The sequence below is a fragment of the Thalassophryne amazonica genome, chromosome 6 (assembly GCF_902500255.1).
Source record: "Thalassophryne amazonica chromosome 6, fThaAma1.1, whole genome shotgun sequence".
In the NCBI taxonomy this organism is placed as follows: Eukaryota; Metazoa; Chordata; class Actinopteri; order Batrachoidiformes; family Batrachoididae; genus Thalassophryne; species Thalassophryne amazonica.
In genome coordinates this window covers 91,155,772-91,174,439 of record NC_047108.1, presented here as the reverse complement: position 1 = coordinate 91,174,439, position 18,668 = coordinate 91,155,772, and the positions used below count along the sequence as shown (strand labels likewise).

Sequence of the window (18,668 nt, the reverse complement as noted above, 5' to 3'; positions counted from 1 at the left end):
GATTTCATGAAATGTGTCGATTTATTCACTACAGAGTATTTGAAAATTCTATATATACACACTTAAATAATCATGTATAGAAGTGATTCCCAACAAATGGGCAGCAGTCCCACTGGTTGGCCGTGAGAGGTCATGAAGATAACTAAATAAAAATATTTATTTTTTCAATATTATAAAGTTAAATTTAGTCAAACTATTTGATTATTTTTTAAAACAGAATGAGAATTAATAAAACAGTCATGTGATTTAAATTCTGGGATTTTCTTTTTTTCATTTATGTGACCACGTTTAAGCTAATATATACAAAAATTCTTCATCTTACTGTATATGTCAAACAAAATTGTAATTGAAGGTTTAGGTGAGCAGTAGGAAATTTTTTAGAGGGGGCTGCAGCATTCTTAAAGCTACAGTGTGTAGAATTTGGGGTCATCTAGTGGTGAGGTTGCAAGTTGCAGATTGCATTATGCGTCACAAAATTTTTTCACAGCATGTTTTCACTTCTTTGGTGTTTTCACTTCCTTCTCTTGTAATAAACAATCTGTATGATCCTCCAGTTCATAAACCTAAATAAGGGTTCTCAAGCTTGTTAGCTTGAACTAGCAACCAGTAGACAGTGTATCAGGGAGCAACCACTGATTCACCTTCATTTTTGTTCAGGCTTTTGGACACCCTGCAAAGTGTGAAAAGTGGGGTAAATGCACCCCTTGCAGTTGACTGTGTTAACATAGTGTTGCAATATGGCAGCCTCCATTGGGGGAGGGGAGGTGCTCTCACGCCAATATGAAGAGCTAATTTTACATTTATAAAAACATGTGAATTAATTGTTGCAAGTAATTAAACACTAATGAATAGACTGTTAGGAATGCTATACCATTTCTGATAATAAACACCCCTTAAATCCTACACACTGCAGCTTTAAATTTGGGAATGGCTGTATACATACTGAGTGTGAAATACAAGGATTAACAATTCTGCAGTGAAAAAAGTCACACTAGCAGTAATTTATCAGCATGTTTTATTGAATGCTGTATGGTAGACTGAAGTTATGAACATATTAATAAAGGACATTAGGTCGAATTGAATTTAATGCAAGACGATCTCACATGACTTCTTTTATCATTATATACACCTCACGGCAAAAAACCCAAAAAAACAATAACAATAAAGTTGATTCAAACTCTTACGGTACAGACAGTTTGTACCCATGCCCTCGCTGGGTATCTTCAGCAGAATTCTTAAATCTCGTCATCTTCTGTGCTCGGGGTGAGAGCAGGCCATGTCTCCTCACTTTCTCCCAAGTGGAAACTCTGCAGCAGTTCTTTAGCAAACAAGGGCACCACCTGTCCATCAGCACACAATCGACACGCTTAGTACGACCTCTACTGGTGGTTGATAATGCAATCCCATAATCATGGGCACTTTTGTACTGTGTGCTCAAATACATTGTTTTCTGCATGTAACTGAGGAAGTAATCACAAAATACATTTCTTACAGTCACTTTAGCAGCTTCTTTGTATTTTTTTTCCCCCACTTCAAAAGTTTGTCCACCTTTTTCCATACAGCCCTGTACCTCTTCCCCTCTTATGACATTTTTGTCTAAAGGAATCATATCCACTTTTTCAGCAAGTCTTGGTCAAATATTTCCATTTGTATTCAAAAATGCAACTTTAATCATACATACTGGGGTGGTGCTTACGGGTCTGTTGGACATATCCAGATATCACTTTCTACCATATTTTAGGCATAAATTTCGCTTGATGAAGGTAGGTTTCAACATACACACTCATAGAAAACCAGGATTTTGAGAAGTTTAACTTCAAATCCAAAACATTCTTAACCAAAAAACAGATTTGTATTGTTTCTCTACATCTTTGTCACAGTTGAAAAGGGCAATGTGCCCTAACATTGAGTGGTTTTAGGATACAAAGCCATAAATGTGTACTATGACATCCATCCATAACTCATCATCCAATTCGCCAACCTCTTGTTTAATAGGTAATCTACGCTAATAATAATGCATAGTAATTCATCATTCATTTATTGTGTGAAATAAAAACATGTGCCAAAATACAATAAAAGCACACATCATTAGTCATAACAAAATCATAGTTTAGCATAAAATCTCATATCAAAAATATCACTTGACTGTTCAGTTTAACAATTATTTATAATTTTATTATTACTACTAAGATAATACAGTCTTTAATTCATTCAGCGATGTTTGGGTTAATAAATCAGCCTAAATTGACACTCTGAAAATTTGTGGGATGCCAAATAAATTGCTGGACATCATAGCTAGCCTATAGATGGGCACTGTGAGTGCTCTACTGAATGGGGGACAGAATCTCTGAATTTTTCCCAGTGATTATTGGTGATCGTCAGGGAGGTGTTCTGCCTCCCACACTGTTCAATGCTTGCATAGACAGGGTGTGAGGTAAGACTGTGGAAACCAGCAGCTTAGCTGCCATTTTTGGCAAGGAAAGCTTTATTGATCTTGATTTCACAGTTGATGATGTGATACAATGTGCTATGAATCAGCAGATACCCTGATTACAGTATTTGAGAAGCTGAGTGATAAATTGCAGTGTCTGGGTTTTCAGCTGTCCTGGGACAAGACTAAGTATGTCCTCACACCATGCACTCTGGAGCATGCCCAAGCACATTACGCAACCCAAAGTCCAGTTTCTTTTACCAGTATGGGCTGTGGCCAGGGTGAGCCCACTGGGGTGGGTCTGATCCAACGTGCAGAGGTGGTCTGAGGTATGGTTCAACTGGACTCTGGGCCACATGTACACTGTTTGTGCTCACTTGACTCTTCAATTTAACAATTATTTATGATATTATTATTATTACTACTCGGATAATACAGTCTTCAATTCATTCAACAGTGTTTGGCTTAAAAACAGTTCAGGTTTCTCATCTTTTTGATGAACATAAGAACAAAGAGGCAAAATATTTGCTCATCTGCTGCCTCCATGAAAATGTCATGTGTGCATTATGATTGATCCCTTATTCAAAAAATTTAGATGGGACAAGTTGTATATGTGCAGGCAGGTGAAGTAATTATTACTAGAATTAATCAGTATTTTGCCACACCTGAATGCACCATATAGATTGCGCACCCACATGCCAGTATTTTGGCACATTTTACCTTCTATAAAATGATACACAGAAATTACCCAATAATGATAACTTGAAGCTAGACAATAAAAAGTGGCTGAAGAGAGGAATCCATTCTTTCAGGGTTGGGAACAAAGAAAAAGGAGCACAGAAGCTTCTTTCTTTTAGGAATGATGGCCATGTGTCCGTCTTGTTTATTGAGTAGCCAAATCAGTCTTTCATTTTATATCCAGGTTTTTTATCCCATGCTATTTGGCCATAATAAATGTTACATTATTTCACCACTGTATATGAATCTAATCTCATAAGAATAGAGTGAAACTCAGTAGTCTTTCAATGATATACTCCGTTGTACTTTCTCAAAACAAAAGTCACATTTTGTTGATGTAGATGTGCTCATCCCTTAAGGTGGAGTGCAGTGTGTGTGCAGGCTAGCAAGACAGTGGAGAAAGTCATGCTCAGCCATAGTTCCAGGTACGTACGCCTAGTGTGAGTGCGTGTGAGTGCGCCAATGAATTCCTGGACTCAGCAATCTGTATGTTACCAAGTCAGGTCTGGGAATATGCACCTGTGCTGCATGTTGCTGCATCTACCACATTACAGAGCTGGCTTGGTTTCTTAGTGACACCCAACAAAGCACCCAACTGATCCATCTCCCCACATCAGTAATTAACCATGTATTTGCTGAAAACGTCTGTGTCCCCTTAGCCTGGTTGGTTACATTAAAGAACGGTTACTTCAGGAAACACAGATGAGGAGCATCTTTTGCATTATCAGAGAAAATCAGCTATGACATTTTGGTCCATGTGATACATTTCTCTGGGCATAATCCAGCATGCAGGTATGTCAGTGTTCAGGACCCCAGAGGCTTGACAATGTCAAAGGGATGTCCACATTTCACCTGGCTGCAGCAGATAGACTGGTACCTTTGAGGGGTGGCGAGGGACTGGCTGTCTGCATAGGTGGTTGCCATCCAGGACCAGTGGTTCTGTAGTGTGGTGAATGTGCATGCTCCCATTTACTGTGCACTCACAGTAAATGTGCAACAAAATGCAGTCTCCCAGTACTCACCTGTGCCATGACTAGCTTCCTGTTTTTTGGGACACTCGGATCTGGATAATCCTCTCCAAAACAAAGCTCAATCTCATAAGAAGGTGTTGGGCCGTTCCTCTGTACATAGCTCTGGAGTTCTGTGCAGAGACAGATGGTCAGATTGATCACAGAGGTGGTACAGTACCATAGTATTAAAACTGTGATTATTTTACTTACTTAATTAAATCAATCCCATTTAATTTCAGGTAAAATGTATGCAATGACATCAGCCAAGGAGGTCATGGTTTCGTCTGAATTTGTTTGATTTTGAAAGGGGGAGGAGGTTACTGTTTAGTTTGTCAGTCTGCAGGATTATGCAAAAACAACAATGGACCAATTTGAATGAAAGGGTGGTGTGGTGAGGCATGGGCCAAAGAAGAAAATTTTGGTGCAGAATAAAATCCAGGAGCAGCTTAAGTGACAACAATCACGATAAAAGCACTTAGTAATCCAGATCAAAGCTCTGCAATCAAGATCAAAGGTCTTCAATCAAGATCAAAGTTCAAGAATCTGGATCTAAATTCAACTATCAGGATCAAAGTTCAGGAACAAATTGATCCATGATCCTGATCTTGTTGGTTGCTGAACTCTGATTAGGATCAGAGGTCAGGAACATCATCAACGATGAGCAATCACGATCAAGATCATGGCTCGGCAATCTAAAACAAACGTAAGTGATTAGGATCAAGCTCAAAACTGGGATGAAAGGTGAGTATTTATTATGACTGTCTATGCACAGACGTACTTTGGTCCAAATCGAGATACTGACCTGGCTCTACGGGGCAAAATGTACTTTTGTACAAGGATGCGCCACATGAGCGGACTAAGAATTGGGATTTGGTTTGGAACGTACTAAACTGTACTACAGGTCCTTGCAGAGTTCTATAATCCACTGATTGCCCTTCAAACTAATTGATGTTTTTGGTTTCATTCTGACACCATGTCAAAATGTGCACGCACGCACTCACCGTTATAAAATGTGGGCATATCAAGCAGTTTGAAGGTCTTTTCTCGATCCAGCTTGTTGGGTTGATCTTTGTGTTGGGCCATTGGTCCACTCCAGTAGACTCTGGCCTTGCAGAATCTCTTCATAAACATCCCATCTGGAGCCACCCACAACAGCACACCCCCCTCCAGAAAACAAAACAGGCGATTAATTTCTTCAGCAATGCGTGCCGAAAGCAGTACTGTGTCTGGGGGCGGGAACAAGACATGCTGGGCGTTGCAGGGTCCATAGATTCTTTCATTTCCTAAGGGAACACGCCCCCGCACGATGAAACAGCCCTCAGGACTGCTAGTGGTCACATTCATCACCCTCTGGCCATGGTAGAACAACATCACCTGCATACGAAAGTCTGCAGGCAATATCATCTTCGTCAGTCTTGTACAGCGGAAGGCCAGAGACAGAATGGTCTGGTTTTAGCTGCTTACCTGACATAGCGAGCTCTGGAAGTAAGATCACAGAAGGAGCAGAATCCTCACGTTGAGGTTTGTTTCCGCAGTACCTGTGCTCCTGCATCAGATCACCTACAGCAGAAGACAGACGTGATTCAATCAGGACTTGCTCAGCGTAAATGTATTTTGCACAGTATGACCCATTTAAGATCCATGATGACCCAACGTGGGATTCAGGTCCCTTAGGAGCAAACCAAATGCAGCTAGATTGGCCACATGCCTGACATTTGTGCCATATTTTCAGTATGTGATGGCATGTTGGAAATGTGAAACACACAAATCTCTGCCTGAAATCTGTTCCCTGGAGTGCAACAATGATTCATATCACAATGCACCAGCATTAGTGCTGCAGCCAACTGTACTAGCTGATAAAGCAATGTGTTGCTTATCAAGACAAAAAAGTTGCTCAAAACTGTGGCTGTGTTGATTGTGTTAAAATATGAATAAATATAAAAGTAATTATTGAGACATGAACAAAAAAAGAGCAATCCGAGACTTCTGACATCTGCCAAGGGTTGGTGAGGACTCAAAATAAATGATAACGTGATTCACATCCTGACTCAGACTTTACCTGGATCCGAATTCCATAACACAATGTAGTAATTGCGTACTGATCCAGAATGGTCCAACTGATCAAGATGTTGCAATCTGATATTTAATTCACAAGCTGAAACAAAATAGTGTCTTCCTCATGTTGGTTTTACATCGTGATGTTATATCTTTCTGCTGCAGAACCTGCATATTGATCCGGATCACTCCCAACAAATCCTGAGCCAGAATCCAGATCCGGATCACCTCAAAAATTCAGTGGAGTCTTCCATGCCATTTGTGTTACAAATTTGGTGAGAATCTGTGAAGTAGTTTTGATGTAATCCTTCAAAGCCTTTATAAAGATAAATCTTGATCCAGAATCCAGATCTGGATCATAAAAAAAATTTAATGGAATCTTCCATAGCCTAATATCTATCTGTGGTGAAAATGTTGTAAAGATCCGTGCAGTAGATTTTACGTAATCCTTAAAAGTCTACAAAGTGAAATCCTGATCCAGAATCTGGATCCAGAGCACCTTCAAAATTCAATGGAGCACAGCTAACCGAAAGTTAGCTTCAAAAACCACTAATCCACTAACTGAAAAGTTAACTTTTAGAACGCTAAACTCATAAAAAAAAAAATAGCAGAAATTATAGCTAACCGCTAGCTTTTAGTATTGACTGTTGGCGACTGATAAACCAGTTTCAACTTTTAGTGCTGCAGAGGCTTCTGAGTAAATTCAATGCGAAGCGATCACAAACCCAAAGCAACAAGCCAGTGGTTGTGTCTTTAAACACTCACTTTCCTTTCAAACACAAGGCACTTTCACTCATGGTTTCCTTTATAAACAGACTAATTCCAGACATTTTATCAACACATTAACTGCATCTCTGTCATTTTTACAAAGTGAAAATATCGCACTTTCGCACAAAGTAATGCGCTAATTCTGAAAGTTTGAGTGTTAAACCGACACTAGCGCCAAAAGGCATTATGGGAAATGAGACTTGTCTCATCACCCCCCCTCCCCCCATCAAAATACATAGAATACTGCCATCTACTGGATGGGAGTGTGAAAAGCAGCCAACATGCTGAGTCACACTTCACAAACAGAATTTTCAGTTTTCCAAATGCCTTTTTTTTACAAATGGAAAAAATTACATATTTACAAACGTTTCTGTGTAGGCTCTCAGTTGTCCAGGTGGTTTCCATAGTAGAGAAGCTTGAATCTTCGACTGGACTGGGTTGCTTGACGTGAGGACGTTTCGCTTCAAATCGCAGAAGCTTCCTCAGCTAAAATTCTTGCTCTGGTAGTCTGACTTCTGTCTTGACTCTTGTAGAAAAGAATAAAACAGAAGCCAACGAAAGCTGGAGTTTTTTAACCTAACCAGACCCCTCCTACCGAGAGGTCGACTGCTACAGGCTAGTGACTAAACAATAGCTCTAATTAGCACCTATTGTGCTCTAGTTAGCACCCTCCTAATGACAGGGCAGCTGTCCCTCCTAATGACAGGACGGAAGCCTCCCCTGATGGCTCCCTTGACGACTCTCCTGATGACGTGAATGACTCATTACCATGAACAAAAGACTGAAACTGCTTTGACCTGAGTACCCCATTGTAAACAGGGGACAAAGCGTGTCTGAGACTCCCTCCCCGGTTAAGGCTGGGTTTCAACTGTTTTATAAAGAATGCTTCCTTGACACCTCTCTCAAACCATTTCTTCTCTCTGGCTAAGATTTTAACTTCCTTGTCCTCAAACGTGTGGTTAGTGTCTTTCAGGTGGAGATGAACTGCAGACTGAGGTCCACTGGCGCCCTCTCTGCGGTGCTGGTATAGCCTTTTGTGTAAAAGTTGCTTAGTCTCACCTATGTAGTGTTCATTACTGTTTTCCTGACATCTGATAGAATACACTACATTGCTCTGTTTTTAACTAGGGATGCTGTCCTTAGGGTGAACTAATTTCTGTCTCAGGGTGTTAACCGGTTTAAAGTAAACTGGGATTTTGTGCTGTCTGAAGATCCTCTGTAGTTTTTCCCCTGCTCCTGCTAAATAAGGGAGAGACACTCCTCTTCTTCTTGTCTCCATCTCCTGTCTATCTGGTCTCTTTGTTTTCTGGGACTTCTGCACTTTGTCCAGGGACCATCGTGGGTACCCACATACTGTGAGGGCTTTCTGTACAAGTTGTTGTTCTTTAGCCTTTCCCTCTGCAGTTGTGGGCACCTGTAGGGCTCTGTGTTGAAGAGTCCTGATCACCCCGAGCTTGTGTTCAAGGGGGTGATTTGAGCCAAAGAGCAGATATTGGTCAGTGTGAGTGGGCGCCAGTGGACCTCAGTCTGCAGTTCATCTCCACCTGAAAGACACTAACCACACATTTGAGGACAAGGAAGTTAAAATCTTAGCCAGAGAGAAGAAATGGTTTGAGAGAGGTGTCAAGGAAGCATTCTTTGTAAAACAGTTGAAACCCAGCCTTAACCGCGGAGCGGGTCTCAGACACGCTTTGTCCCGGGTTTACAATGGGTTACTCAGGTCAAAGCAGTTTCAGTCTTTTGTTCGTGGTAATGAGTCATTCACGTCATCAGGAGAGTCGTCAAGGGAGCCATCAGGGGAGGCTTTCGTCCCATCATTAGGAGGGACAGCTGCCTTGTCATTAGGAGGGTGCTAACTAGAACACAATAGGTGCTAATTAGAGCTATTGTTTAGTCACTAGCCTGTAGCAATCGGCCTCTCGGTAGGAGGGGTCTGGTTAGGTTAAAAAACTCCAGCTTTTGTTGGCTTCTGTTTTATTCTTCTCTATAAGAGTCAAGACAGAAGTCAGACTACCAGAGCAAGAATTTTAGCTGAGGAAGCTTCTGCGATTTGAAGCGAAACGTCCTCATGTCAAGCAACCCAGTCCAGTCGAAGATTCAAGCTTCTCTAATATTTACAAATACACATCTATTTGTAAAAACGAACACACAAGTTACAAATCAGAAATTTGTGTTTGTGGATCACAAAACGTCTGCAAATCAAGGACTATTTGTAGATCACCCTCTATGTATTTGCAGGTATTAATGAGACAAATTTAACTCCATAAATGTCTTTTCACTTAAAAAAAAGTAAAGGTTTGCATGTACATGCTTGTCTTTCAAAGCAGACACACTGTCGATCATAATGCACTGCAGCAATCCATTATGGGAGTTCGCGGTTTGCTTGTTTTTTATTGTTATTATTGTAGTACATGTTAGTTTAGGAGTGTTGTTAGTGTTATAGATTTGTTGTGTTATTGTAGCTCAAGGAATGTAGTTAGTTTGGTGAACAGTTATATTGTGAACATGAGTGAAAATGACGTTGCAATTTACCTCTCGTGCCACTGCCTGAGCTGGTGTATGTTGACAGTAAATTATTTTACTGTTTACGGTTTACAAATGTTTTTGGCCATTCGATCCTACTCACTATGCCAACAAAGAAATGTTAGCAGACTGAAAGTTAGCATAACTATATTTAGTGGAAGCTAATTAATCCACTGATGGTTTTCAAAATTGTGAAAAGCTGTTAAGCATTTTTGATGTAATCCTTCAAAGCCTATATAAAGTGAAAGCTTGGTCCAGAATCCAGATCTGAGTCACCTCCAAAATTTAATGGGTTCTTCCATTCCCTAGCTGTGGTGAAAATTTCGTCAAAATGCGTACAGTAGTTTTGACGTAATCCTGCTAACCGACAGACAGACAAATAAATAAATGCTGATGATTTTATTATGTCCTTGGCAGGCGTAACTAGGCTTGTCCAGGCATCATTGAGAGAAACTACAGAGGTGAAAAACGACAATCAGACGTTCCCATCGTCTAGTTAAGCCAATGACGAGAAACTTGGGCTGAAGGTACTGAATGAATTTACACAATGTAAACAAATTAAATTGCATAAACCTCCAGTAATAGGCATCCAGTCTACTATACTGGCTAACTACTGTATGCTTCAGATTCAAAATCATCGTACCACAGCCATTTCCTGGGTGATAACAGAGGCACCTGAAATTTTGGTGCGATCACATGGATAAATATTCAATTTCAAAAGTAGAGACGCTTGAATCTTCGACTGGACTGGGTTGCTTGAACACGAGGACGTTTCACTTCAAATCGCAGAAGCTTCCTGAGCTAAAAGTCTTGCTCTGGTAGTCTGACTTCTGTCTTGACTCTTGTAGAGAAGAACAAACAGAAGCCACAAAAGCTGGAGTTTTAAACCTAACCAGACCCCTTCTACAGAGAGGCAGACTGCTATTGGCTAGTGACTAAACAACTGCTTTAAGGTTCACTGAGGTCCACTGGCACCCTCTCTGCGGTGCTGGTATAGCCTTTTGTGGACCTCAGTCTACAGTTCATCTCCACCTTAAAGACACTAACCACACGTTTGAGGACAAGGAAGTTAAGATCTTAGCCAGAGAGAAGAAATGGTTTGAGAGAGGGGTGAAGGAGGCATTCTATGTGAAACAGTTGAAACCCAGCCTTAACCGGGGAGGGGGTCTGAGACATGCTTTGTCCCCTGTTTACAATGGGGTACTCAGGTCAAAGCAGTTTCAGTCTTTTGTTCATGGTAATGAGACATTCACGTCATCAGGAGAGCTGTCAGTCCCATCGTTAGGAGGGACAGCTACCCTGTCATTAGGAGGGTGCTAACTAGAGCACAATAGGTACTAATTAAAGCAATTGTTTAGTCACTAGCCAATAGCAGTCTGCCTCTTGGTAGGAGGCGTCTGGTTAGGTTTAAAACTCCAGCTTTTGTGGCTTCTGTTTGTTCTTCTCGACAAGGGTCAGACAGAAGTCAGACTACCAGAGCAAGAATTTTAGCTGACGAAGCTTCTGCGATTTGAAGCGAAACGTCCTCGCATCAAGCAACCCAGTCCAGTCGAAGATTCAAGCTTCTCTACTATGGAAACCACTTGGACAACTGACAGCCTACACAGAAACATTCAGTTTCAAAGCACAAGAACATGGTTATCATGTATGTACGCATGTATGTATTTATGTGTGTAATCCTTACCACTCAGTATTTCCTCTTCTTCTTTGTTTCCTTGAAAATATTTGCTTTCACAGTGTAGCTTTAAAAAAAAAAGAAATCAAAAGCACAGACTGTGATTTCTACACACAAAATCACATTCATAAAAAAGGCTCCTTCAAAATTTACTTCCTTAAAATTTGTACAGCACATTCATGAATTTGAAAGTGCCTTATACATATTATTTTTAGTATTATCCATATTATTATTAGTATTAATATTTTTTGTGTTTGTTTTTTGTTTTTTGCAATACTTTTCATGCATTTCTTTGTGATCTGTTTGACTGTTTTGTTTTTTTTTAAACTGACCTGAGGCTCAGGACTAGCTTGTCCCTTTGGAGAAGTCTTAACCTGGGTGATCATTGGGCTCATCGGGTTCTTTGTATGGAGCAAATCTGTGGACACAGTGAGCAAAATGTACACCATCCTGAAAAGAACATTCAGGCTCACTATATTGTATACTTTTGTCCAAATATAAACACAAAAAAAGACTTTCTAAACATTTCTCAGTAGAGGTAAAGGGTGTCAAATTTAAATCAGTTCCAGCAGCATGTCATTTGATATCATTCTCTAGCATATGATTAAAAAAGTACAGCTAGCAAAAAATATTTTTTGTTCTTACCTGCTGGTCTTCCTGGATCATTTGTGACCTGAATACGGTAGACTTTATAGGGCTCACTGATGTCCAGCTGGTTGCGTTCACTGACCTCCTGGAAGTCTGTGCTCTTGTTGAGGGCACAGCGGAGACGCGTCTTCCACATAGTGGGGTCAGCTTGGTCCCTGCCTTCCCTGTATTTGCCCTTATACACAGCCCAGGCCTGCATTTGAATGATTAAAGGGGACAAGTTATGCACTTTGTCTTGAAGTTATTATTTGTTAACAGGTGTTTCTAAAACTTATATTAATGCCTGTAGCCAAAAAGACACGTCGATTCTGAGACACTAAATAATGGCTGAAATGTCTGTTTTTCGTAGCACGTGTGGCAGTGTTGCACAAGGTGCGCAGTGGATCAGTGGGCATCCAAAACCAAGCAGGAGTTCAGAATACAGGTCTTCACAGGTCAACCACAGATTCAGTTTTCGACGTTCAGACAGATGTTGTTCCATTACCACAGGTCTCAGATTTGTGTGCTCTCAATCAAGTTTTCAGCCTTACGAGTCAGAGTCTTGTAATATTTACTATGTGCCAGTATCGAGTCCCAATTCAATACATGTATTTTCGTAGCTAACACGCTTGCACAGAGCACACTGCACGTACATCAAAGTCAATCGTCTCTGCAATGCTTTAAGAAAAACTACCTGCAATCTAAGATGATTCTTTTTTTATTCTTTTTAAGATGATGCTTTTTTTTTTTTATTTCAGCAATATAACACATGAGCTCTTACTAGTTCCACTTAGTGCAGCATTGGAGTTGTGCTTCCCTCAAATAAAGGGGATGCGATGACGATGATGACGTTTTAATTCTGACCACTAGCTGTCAACAGTGATAGTTAAATGCACACTCCTGTCCAATTGTTGGCGGTATTGTGATAACAGGTTGCTAACCACCCATAAGCACTGCAAAATAAGAGAAGGCAGGAGAAGAAGTTGATTAGATAAACCAAAATTGGTATAGAAACTACAAGGAGTGAAGTGGCATCCTTTAAAATAGACTGTTTGCATGTCTGAAGCAAAGGGTTTTTTTTTTAATCTCGCTGCCATGTTGCTGGAGAGCTAGAAAGCACTGAATGGAGCAGTGGCCATCGGCTTTGTTGACATGTTGTTTCCATAATGTATATTCTGATTCAAGGGATCAGAGCGCACAAGAGACGGAGCCTGAACAGCACAGAGCACAGGGTGCATGCACATGACTCATGGTGCCATCTTGGGGCCAAAATAGCATTTGCTGTTAATCTATCTGCATGTGAATCCAGCTATTTTATTTATTTATTAGCTGAAAACGCCGGGTTGCTTTGCATTTGGATGCACAAATAGACACAATAAGGACTTCAAGATGTACAGATTCCCTTCAAATCCAAAGAGAAGAAAATAAAGTCAGCCGTGTGGGATGGAAGCGACTTCATCCTCAAACTTTTGTGAGGTAAATTTATTGTTCAGACCCATGTACAGTAAAACCTCACATAAACCGAATATTCACAGTCACCGAACAAAAAAGTCCAAATGTGTTTGTATTGTTTTCCATGTAATACACACCGTATATAACTTTGTATAACGGATTTTTCACTCACATCGGATAAAATGGCCCGTCTCATCGCAATGCATTTCCATTAAAACCCTGGCATGTGGGACCGGAGTCATTTCCATGACGAAAAGACTGTTTTTTCAAACCGTGCTCAAATCTGCACCTGCAGCCTGACGTGCACCTGTTAAGTCAGACAGTGCAAAAGGCTGTGATTTGACACTTTTCTGCTTTCACTCTTTCCTCTCATATTTTAATCGTTTTGGCAGTGCGCACGCTGATTACATTTCGGGATCACATACATTTGGCAGAAAAGGCCACAAATTTACAACAGGGAGTCGGAAAAAGGGGAAATTTTCCACCTTACGTTTGAATTGGAGGTGATGATTGTAGAAAAAAGCTTGTTGAGGGTCAAATTAATCCAGAATAAAGCATAATCCAACGACAGTGAACTTTAAAACTCTCAGGCACGTCGACGTTATGACACGGAGTTACAGTTGCAGAAGCATAAATCAGGATTTAATTTAATTAAATAAATCATCATAAATTGTAAATTCAAGTATATTCGAAAGCTTAACTATTTTTATATTTTTGATAGTACCTGTTCCTGGATGTGTTGCTGTATGTGGTTAACTGATAAACAAAAAAAAACATTGAAAATATCAGTAGTTCAGCACAATTGGCCCCGAAATGGCACCATGTTCTCAGTTGTTGCTACTCTCTGTATGAAGGGACTCTAGATCTGGAGTCAGTAACGGTCCTGAATACATTAAATGTGTGGACCTATTTATCACCTTGATCTGAGTGACATCCGCTTCAGCTCCACTCACTGAGGCTTGTCTGCCACCTAGTGGCTGTGAAGGGGCAGGGTTAGTAACACAATCACCGCTTCCCCGCAACACACTTCAAAATTCTTATACTTTTATATTGTAGTAACAAGTAACAAAGATGGTTAAGGGAAATGCATCAGAGTAAAAGTATACATTTTAGCGAGGACATGTAGTGGAGTAAAAGTGAAAGCTGCCAGAAATGTAAATAACGAAATAAAGTACAGATACGTCAAAACTTTACTTAAGTACAGTAATGAAGTATTTTTACTTTGTTATATTACAACACTGGGTCTCATCCATGCAATCTCTTATAAATGTTATGAAAGGCATAAAAATTTTCATTTTGGTTGTATCATGTTCATTTGCAATTGTTGTCATGTGGTTTTGCCATGTTTTGATTGCAGAGCCTCTCTGGCACGCAAGGGATTATGGGATATCTCAATAGGGTGAATATAGACATCCTCATCTTTTGTGGAAAAAAAACATTTTTTGTGCTTTTCATGATATGGACAAAGCCTTTTTTAAATTCACTGATGGTGTTCATACTGCAATTTAATCCAACAATTAAATATTGAATTTTAAAATGTTATGTAAAAAAATTGGACACTTTGTTTTCATTCTGGAACACAGACAAAAGTTCCTAATTTTCATTACTCATTAAAGTTTTTTTTTTTTTAAAGCATTGTCTTTTTTGAGCTTATTGGTTAAAGCCAATCCCAAAACAGTATACACACACGTGCGCATATGTTGTATACCTGTGTTGCAGACCGAATGGTCTGCCCCTAAAAATTGCTCCACCCTGCCTCCACTGCGCATGTCTCATTTCGGAGCTGAGCCGCTTGTCAATGGGCATGGTGCTGCAATGCCCCATGGGAAATGGGGGTTTTGGGGTTTTAATTCTTGTCACTATGGTTCATGTTAGGTTAACAGTGTTGTTAGTGTTATTGATTTATTGTGTTTTTGTAGTTCAATTGGTTTAGTCAGTTTAGTTAAGTGTCATCTTACCATGAGTGAGAAGTGTAGTGCATTTGGTTTCTTCCATCGTCTGTGTGTGTAAAAATACAAGCACCTGCTTGGGGCAGAATTCAGAAAAGACAAAGTGTATGTATGCATGTATATAACTTTGATCATGGACAAACTGGGTAGAGCTGACATTCACCGTTTGGTATGCTTCTGTATTTTGGGTCAAGGATGAACACAGCCACTAATTTTTTTGGACTAACTATCGATATTAGCTAACAACACTGAACAATGGACATTGATAATTACATTTTGGACTCACACACCATTCCGGGCGGGGCAGTCAATCACCTATATATTAAAAGTGAAGTGGTGTCTGTGCACGTGTATGCATGCATGATTTTATTTAACATGAGCAAAGCGCCACACAGGCGCAAAGCTCGCTCTATGGTACTTTGACCCCAAACAGGAAGTACCACATTGAGTCCACATTGAGGAAATGTCAAACGTCAAACACTTCCTGGATCGGCACTTCCTGGATTGACAGACAAGATCCCATGGAATCTCGTGGCAACTCAGTGGCAAGTTCACACTGAAACAGGAAGTGCCAAATTTTGAGTCCACAGTGAAACAGGAAGTGCCAAATGTTGAACACTTACTGGCATGGGTGGAGCTAGAGTGAAGGCCAGGGTTGCACTGGGCTCCCCTGAAATCTGATTAGACACAGGTGATTGACATGTCACAGCACCGCACGTCTGGTTGAAAAGAGCTGCATTATGAAATCAATGAGTCACATTGACTGCTAGGTTTTATGCTTAAAACCGAAGTTTTAAGCTTGGCTGAAATAAATATTTAAGAAACTTAAAGTTTATGAGCAACTTCACCTGTTATTGCTCAAGCACATTGTAAACATTGACACGATGCAGTTTGTTGAGGAAGAGTTCAGAAAGATACAATTCGACTGGTTTGATTACCATTTACAGTTGGTGATGAAAGACTTGGGTGTTAACTTTGTGTTAAAGTCAGAACAAGAAGCTGCACTGAAAGAGATCTATCTGGGAAGAGACACATTCTGTGTGTTGTCACTCCAACAAGAGCGGCGCGCTGAGCAGAGTGGCGAAAGTAGTCCGGCGAGCTCAATCTGGGGCGCGAGCTATCCCACAGTTCAATAATAGCAGAGATGTCGGTCCAGTGAGAGTGGCACTCTTAGCAGGGTGCTCGGTGGCTACAAACACACAAGAAACGGACTAAAATGTTTGATTTTAGGGTTTACACGTTTTTGACTGTTAAACTTTACCAGCAAAGAAAATATCGGACTGAAAGTTATCGGAACTAAATTTATCAGGAGATAATTGGTCTGATGGTGGTTTTAAAACTTATCTGAAAAGCTAATCTGATAGCAAGTATTAATTTACATCTACATTTAAAAAATGCTTACAGTGGCAGGGGATTAAGAGGGCTGTAATTAGGGGGTCTGAGGCGTGGAGCTCCCCCAGAAGCTGAAAGATTTTAGCCATGCTCATGCTCCCAAGAAATGACATGGTTAGATGGTGAGGAGCATCCAGGCATGTGACAGGCAAATAAAGAAAAATGCTTAAAAAGGTGTGTGTGTGGGGAGGGCTGAAAGGTTTTAGCCATGCTAATGCTCCCCTTAAGCATTTACTCAAAAAAGTCTGAAGCTTAAACAAGTCTGAGTTAATAGGGTTTTTAAAATGTGTCATGCTCAGTTGTCACATTACAGGGTCACATATGTCACATGCCATAGAATCCAATGTATGTCGACATTGTTTGACATGGACTTTGCAAACCAAGCATTCAGCACAGTCAAAATTATTCTATTTATTAATCCTATTAACGCAACCAATAATTTGCACCACCTTTTACCAAAATTGGAGCAAGTTTAACTTTTGACTCCTGTACAAACTGAAATTGAACTTTGTCACCATTCTTGCTGTTTTTACCCCATAACTCCATAACATTCAGTCACAGATAGTCCAAACTATACCTTTTTGGAATCTTTATGATCAGACACATAATGTGATATAGCTTTCAATATGATTGGAGCATTTTTAAAATTTGACCCCTGTGTAATTCTTCATTGACCCCTACCTGACTGCCATATTGGATTTTCAAGTGGAGCCATATTTTTCCCCAAACACTGATTTATGAAGAACATTCATGCCAAATCTGATGCTTGTATCACCAAGTGAAGGATTGTTTCAGTTATCTGCTGCACTAACAGTCCAAATGGATTTGTTTAGGCTTGTGTAATTGTATTTGTATTGTATTTAATTTTTACGTCAAATAAATAAATAAGTCAAATAATTTAAATAATTGCTTGTTTTCAGAGTGTAAAAGGGTTTAAATAATATAGTAAGACTGCTTCAGAAAAAAAAAATCTACTATACATATAATATTCATTGGTGGCGCATTTACTGCGATTGGAGCAGCACGTGTCTGAAAAGTGCTGCTGACCTTAAAGAGCGCGGCGTCCTCCGTCTGTTTGTAGTCCTTCTTGGATGCGTGTTTCCACGGGATCCTGAACATGGTTTTGTGGTGGTCCTCCCAGCTGAGTCCTTCATATTGACCGCTCTCTATCTGCGCCACCAGCCACTCCTTCAGGTGCAGCTTTGCGCCTTCGTCCATCGTCTTCTTCAGCACATGTTGTCTTCAGGCGCAAAAAAAAAAAAAAGAAAAAAAGAAAAGAAAATCAGCAGATCTCCTCCATAAACAGCTATTCCGATCTTCTGACGGCCAGGAAGCTCGCGTGGTTTGACAAGACTTTGACGTTTGACGAACTTTCCACAGCTTCCCCCGCTGAAAAGTTAAATGCAGAAGTCACAAGTGCGCACAGATGGAAGAGAAAGTGAAAGTTTGAGGCGCGATGAGCGCTGCTTTCGGTTTCCTGCTGTTTCAGTGTGAGCAGCCAAAGTTTAAAGAGAAGCTCCGTCCTGTAAAGGAGAGCGATCTAAAGCACAGTGACACAAGAAAAACGAAACGGGTGATTCATTGATTAGGCAACAACGAAACCGAACCATAGCTGACAAATGTCTCAGAAAGTGTAAATCAATAAATTACTAATTATGCAGGTAAATAATGTGATCGTTGTCAACGTCCTAAATAATAATAATACCCAGTGCCTGATTTACAGTTGTGGAGGTCCAGGGGCAAAGTGAGGTTTGGAGGCCCCTACAGTACGACCTAACATAACACATTAGTAACAGAACTCGGAAATGAAATTTTGCTTAAAAACATTTTATTATTGTAGCAGGATGAAAGTCCCGGGTCCCATTTGAAAAGACGTTCCCGCTAGCTTGGCTAACAGGGAGTTCTCCTTTTGCTGACCTGGTAGAGGAACGGTCTTTAGGTGCGAGCCGCGTGGGTTCGATCCCACCGTCGTCCCGGCCACGAAGGTCCTGCTGCTTCAATCTGGCGTCACAAACAGGATGTGGATCACAGAGTATGCTAACATGCGC

General features: G+C 40.4%; 1 protein-coding gene across 1 annotated transcript; it reads right to left on the bottom strand.

Annotated features, from left to right (window-relative positions):
- Nucleotides 1-2: 2 nt before the first annotated feature.
- On the bottom strand, nt 3-18,044 carry irf10 (interferon regulatory factor 10). The gene is made up of 8 exons (XM_034172794.1): nt 17,668-18,044; nt 11,846-12,041; nt 11,533-11,618; nt 11,210-11,267; nt 5,644-5,739; nt 5,181-5,567; nt 4,192-4,310; nt 3-1,340 (listed from the first exon to the last, which is right to left on the bottom strand). Exons 1-8 carry the CDS (start codon nt 17,836-17,838, stop codon nt 1,236-1,238), a joined length of 1,218 nt encoding a protein of 405 aa, XP_034028685.1. The 5' UTR covers nt 17,839-18,044; the 3' UTR covers nt 3-1,235.
- Between the last annotated feature and the right edge of the window lie 624 nt (nt 18,045-18,668).

Bases quoted from the DNA above. Each gene is read 5' to 3' on its own strand.
- irf10 (XM_034172794.1), bottom strand. From the start codon at position 17,838: ATGGACGAAGGCGCAAAGCTGCACCTGAAGGAGTGGCTGGTGGCGCAG. The intron at 5,740-11,209 runs GTAAGGATTACA...CTTCTGCTGTAG, and splicing joins AGAAGAGGAAATACTGAGTG to GTGATCTGATGCAGGAGCAC. The intron at 1,341-4,191 runs GTGAGTACTGGG...GCTGATGGACAG, and splicing joins GGAAGCTAGTCATGGCACAG to GTGGTGCCCTTGTTTGCTAA.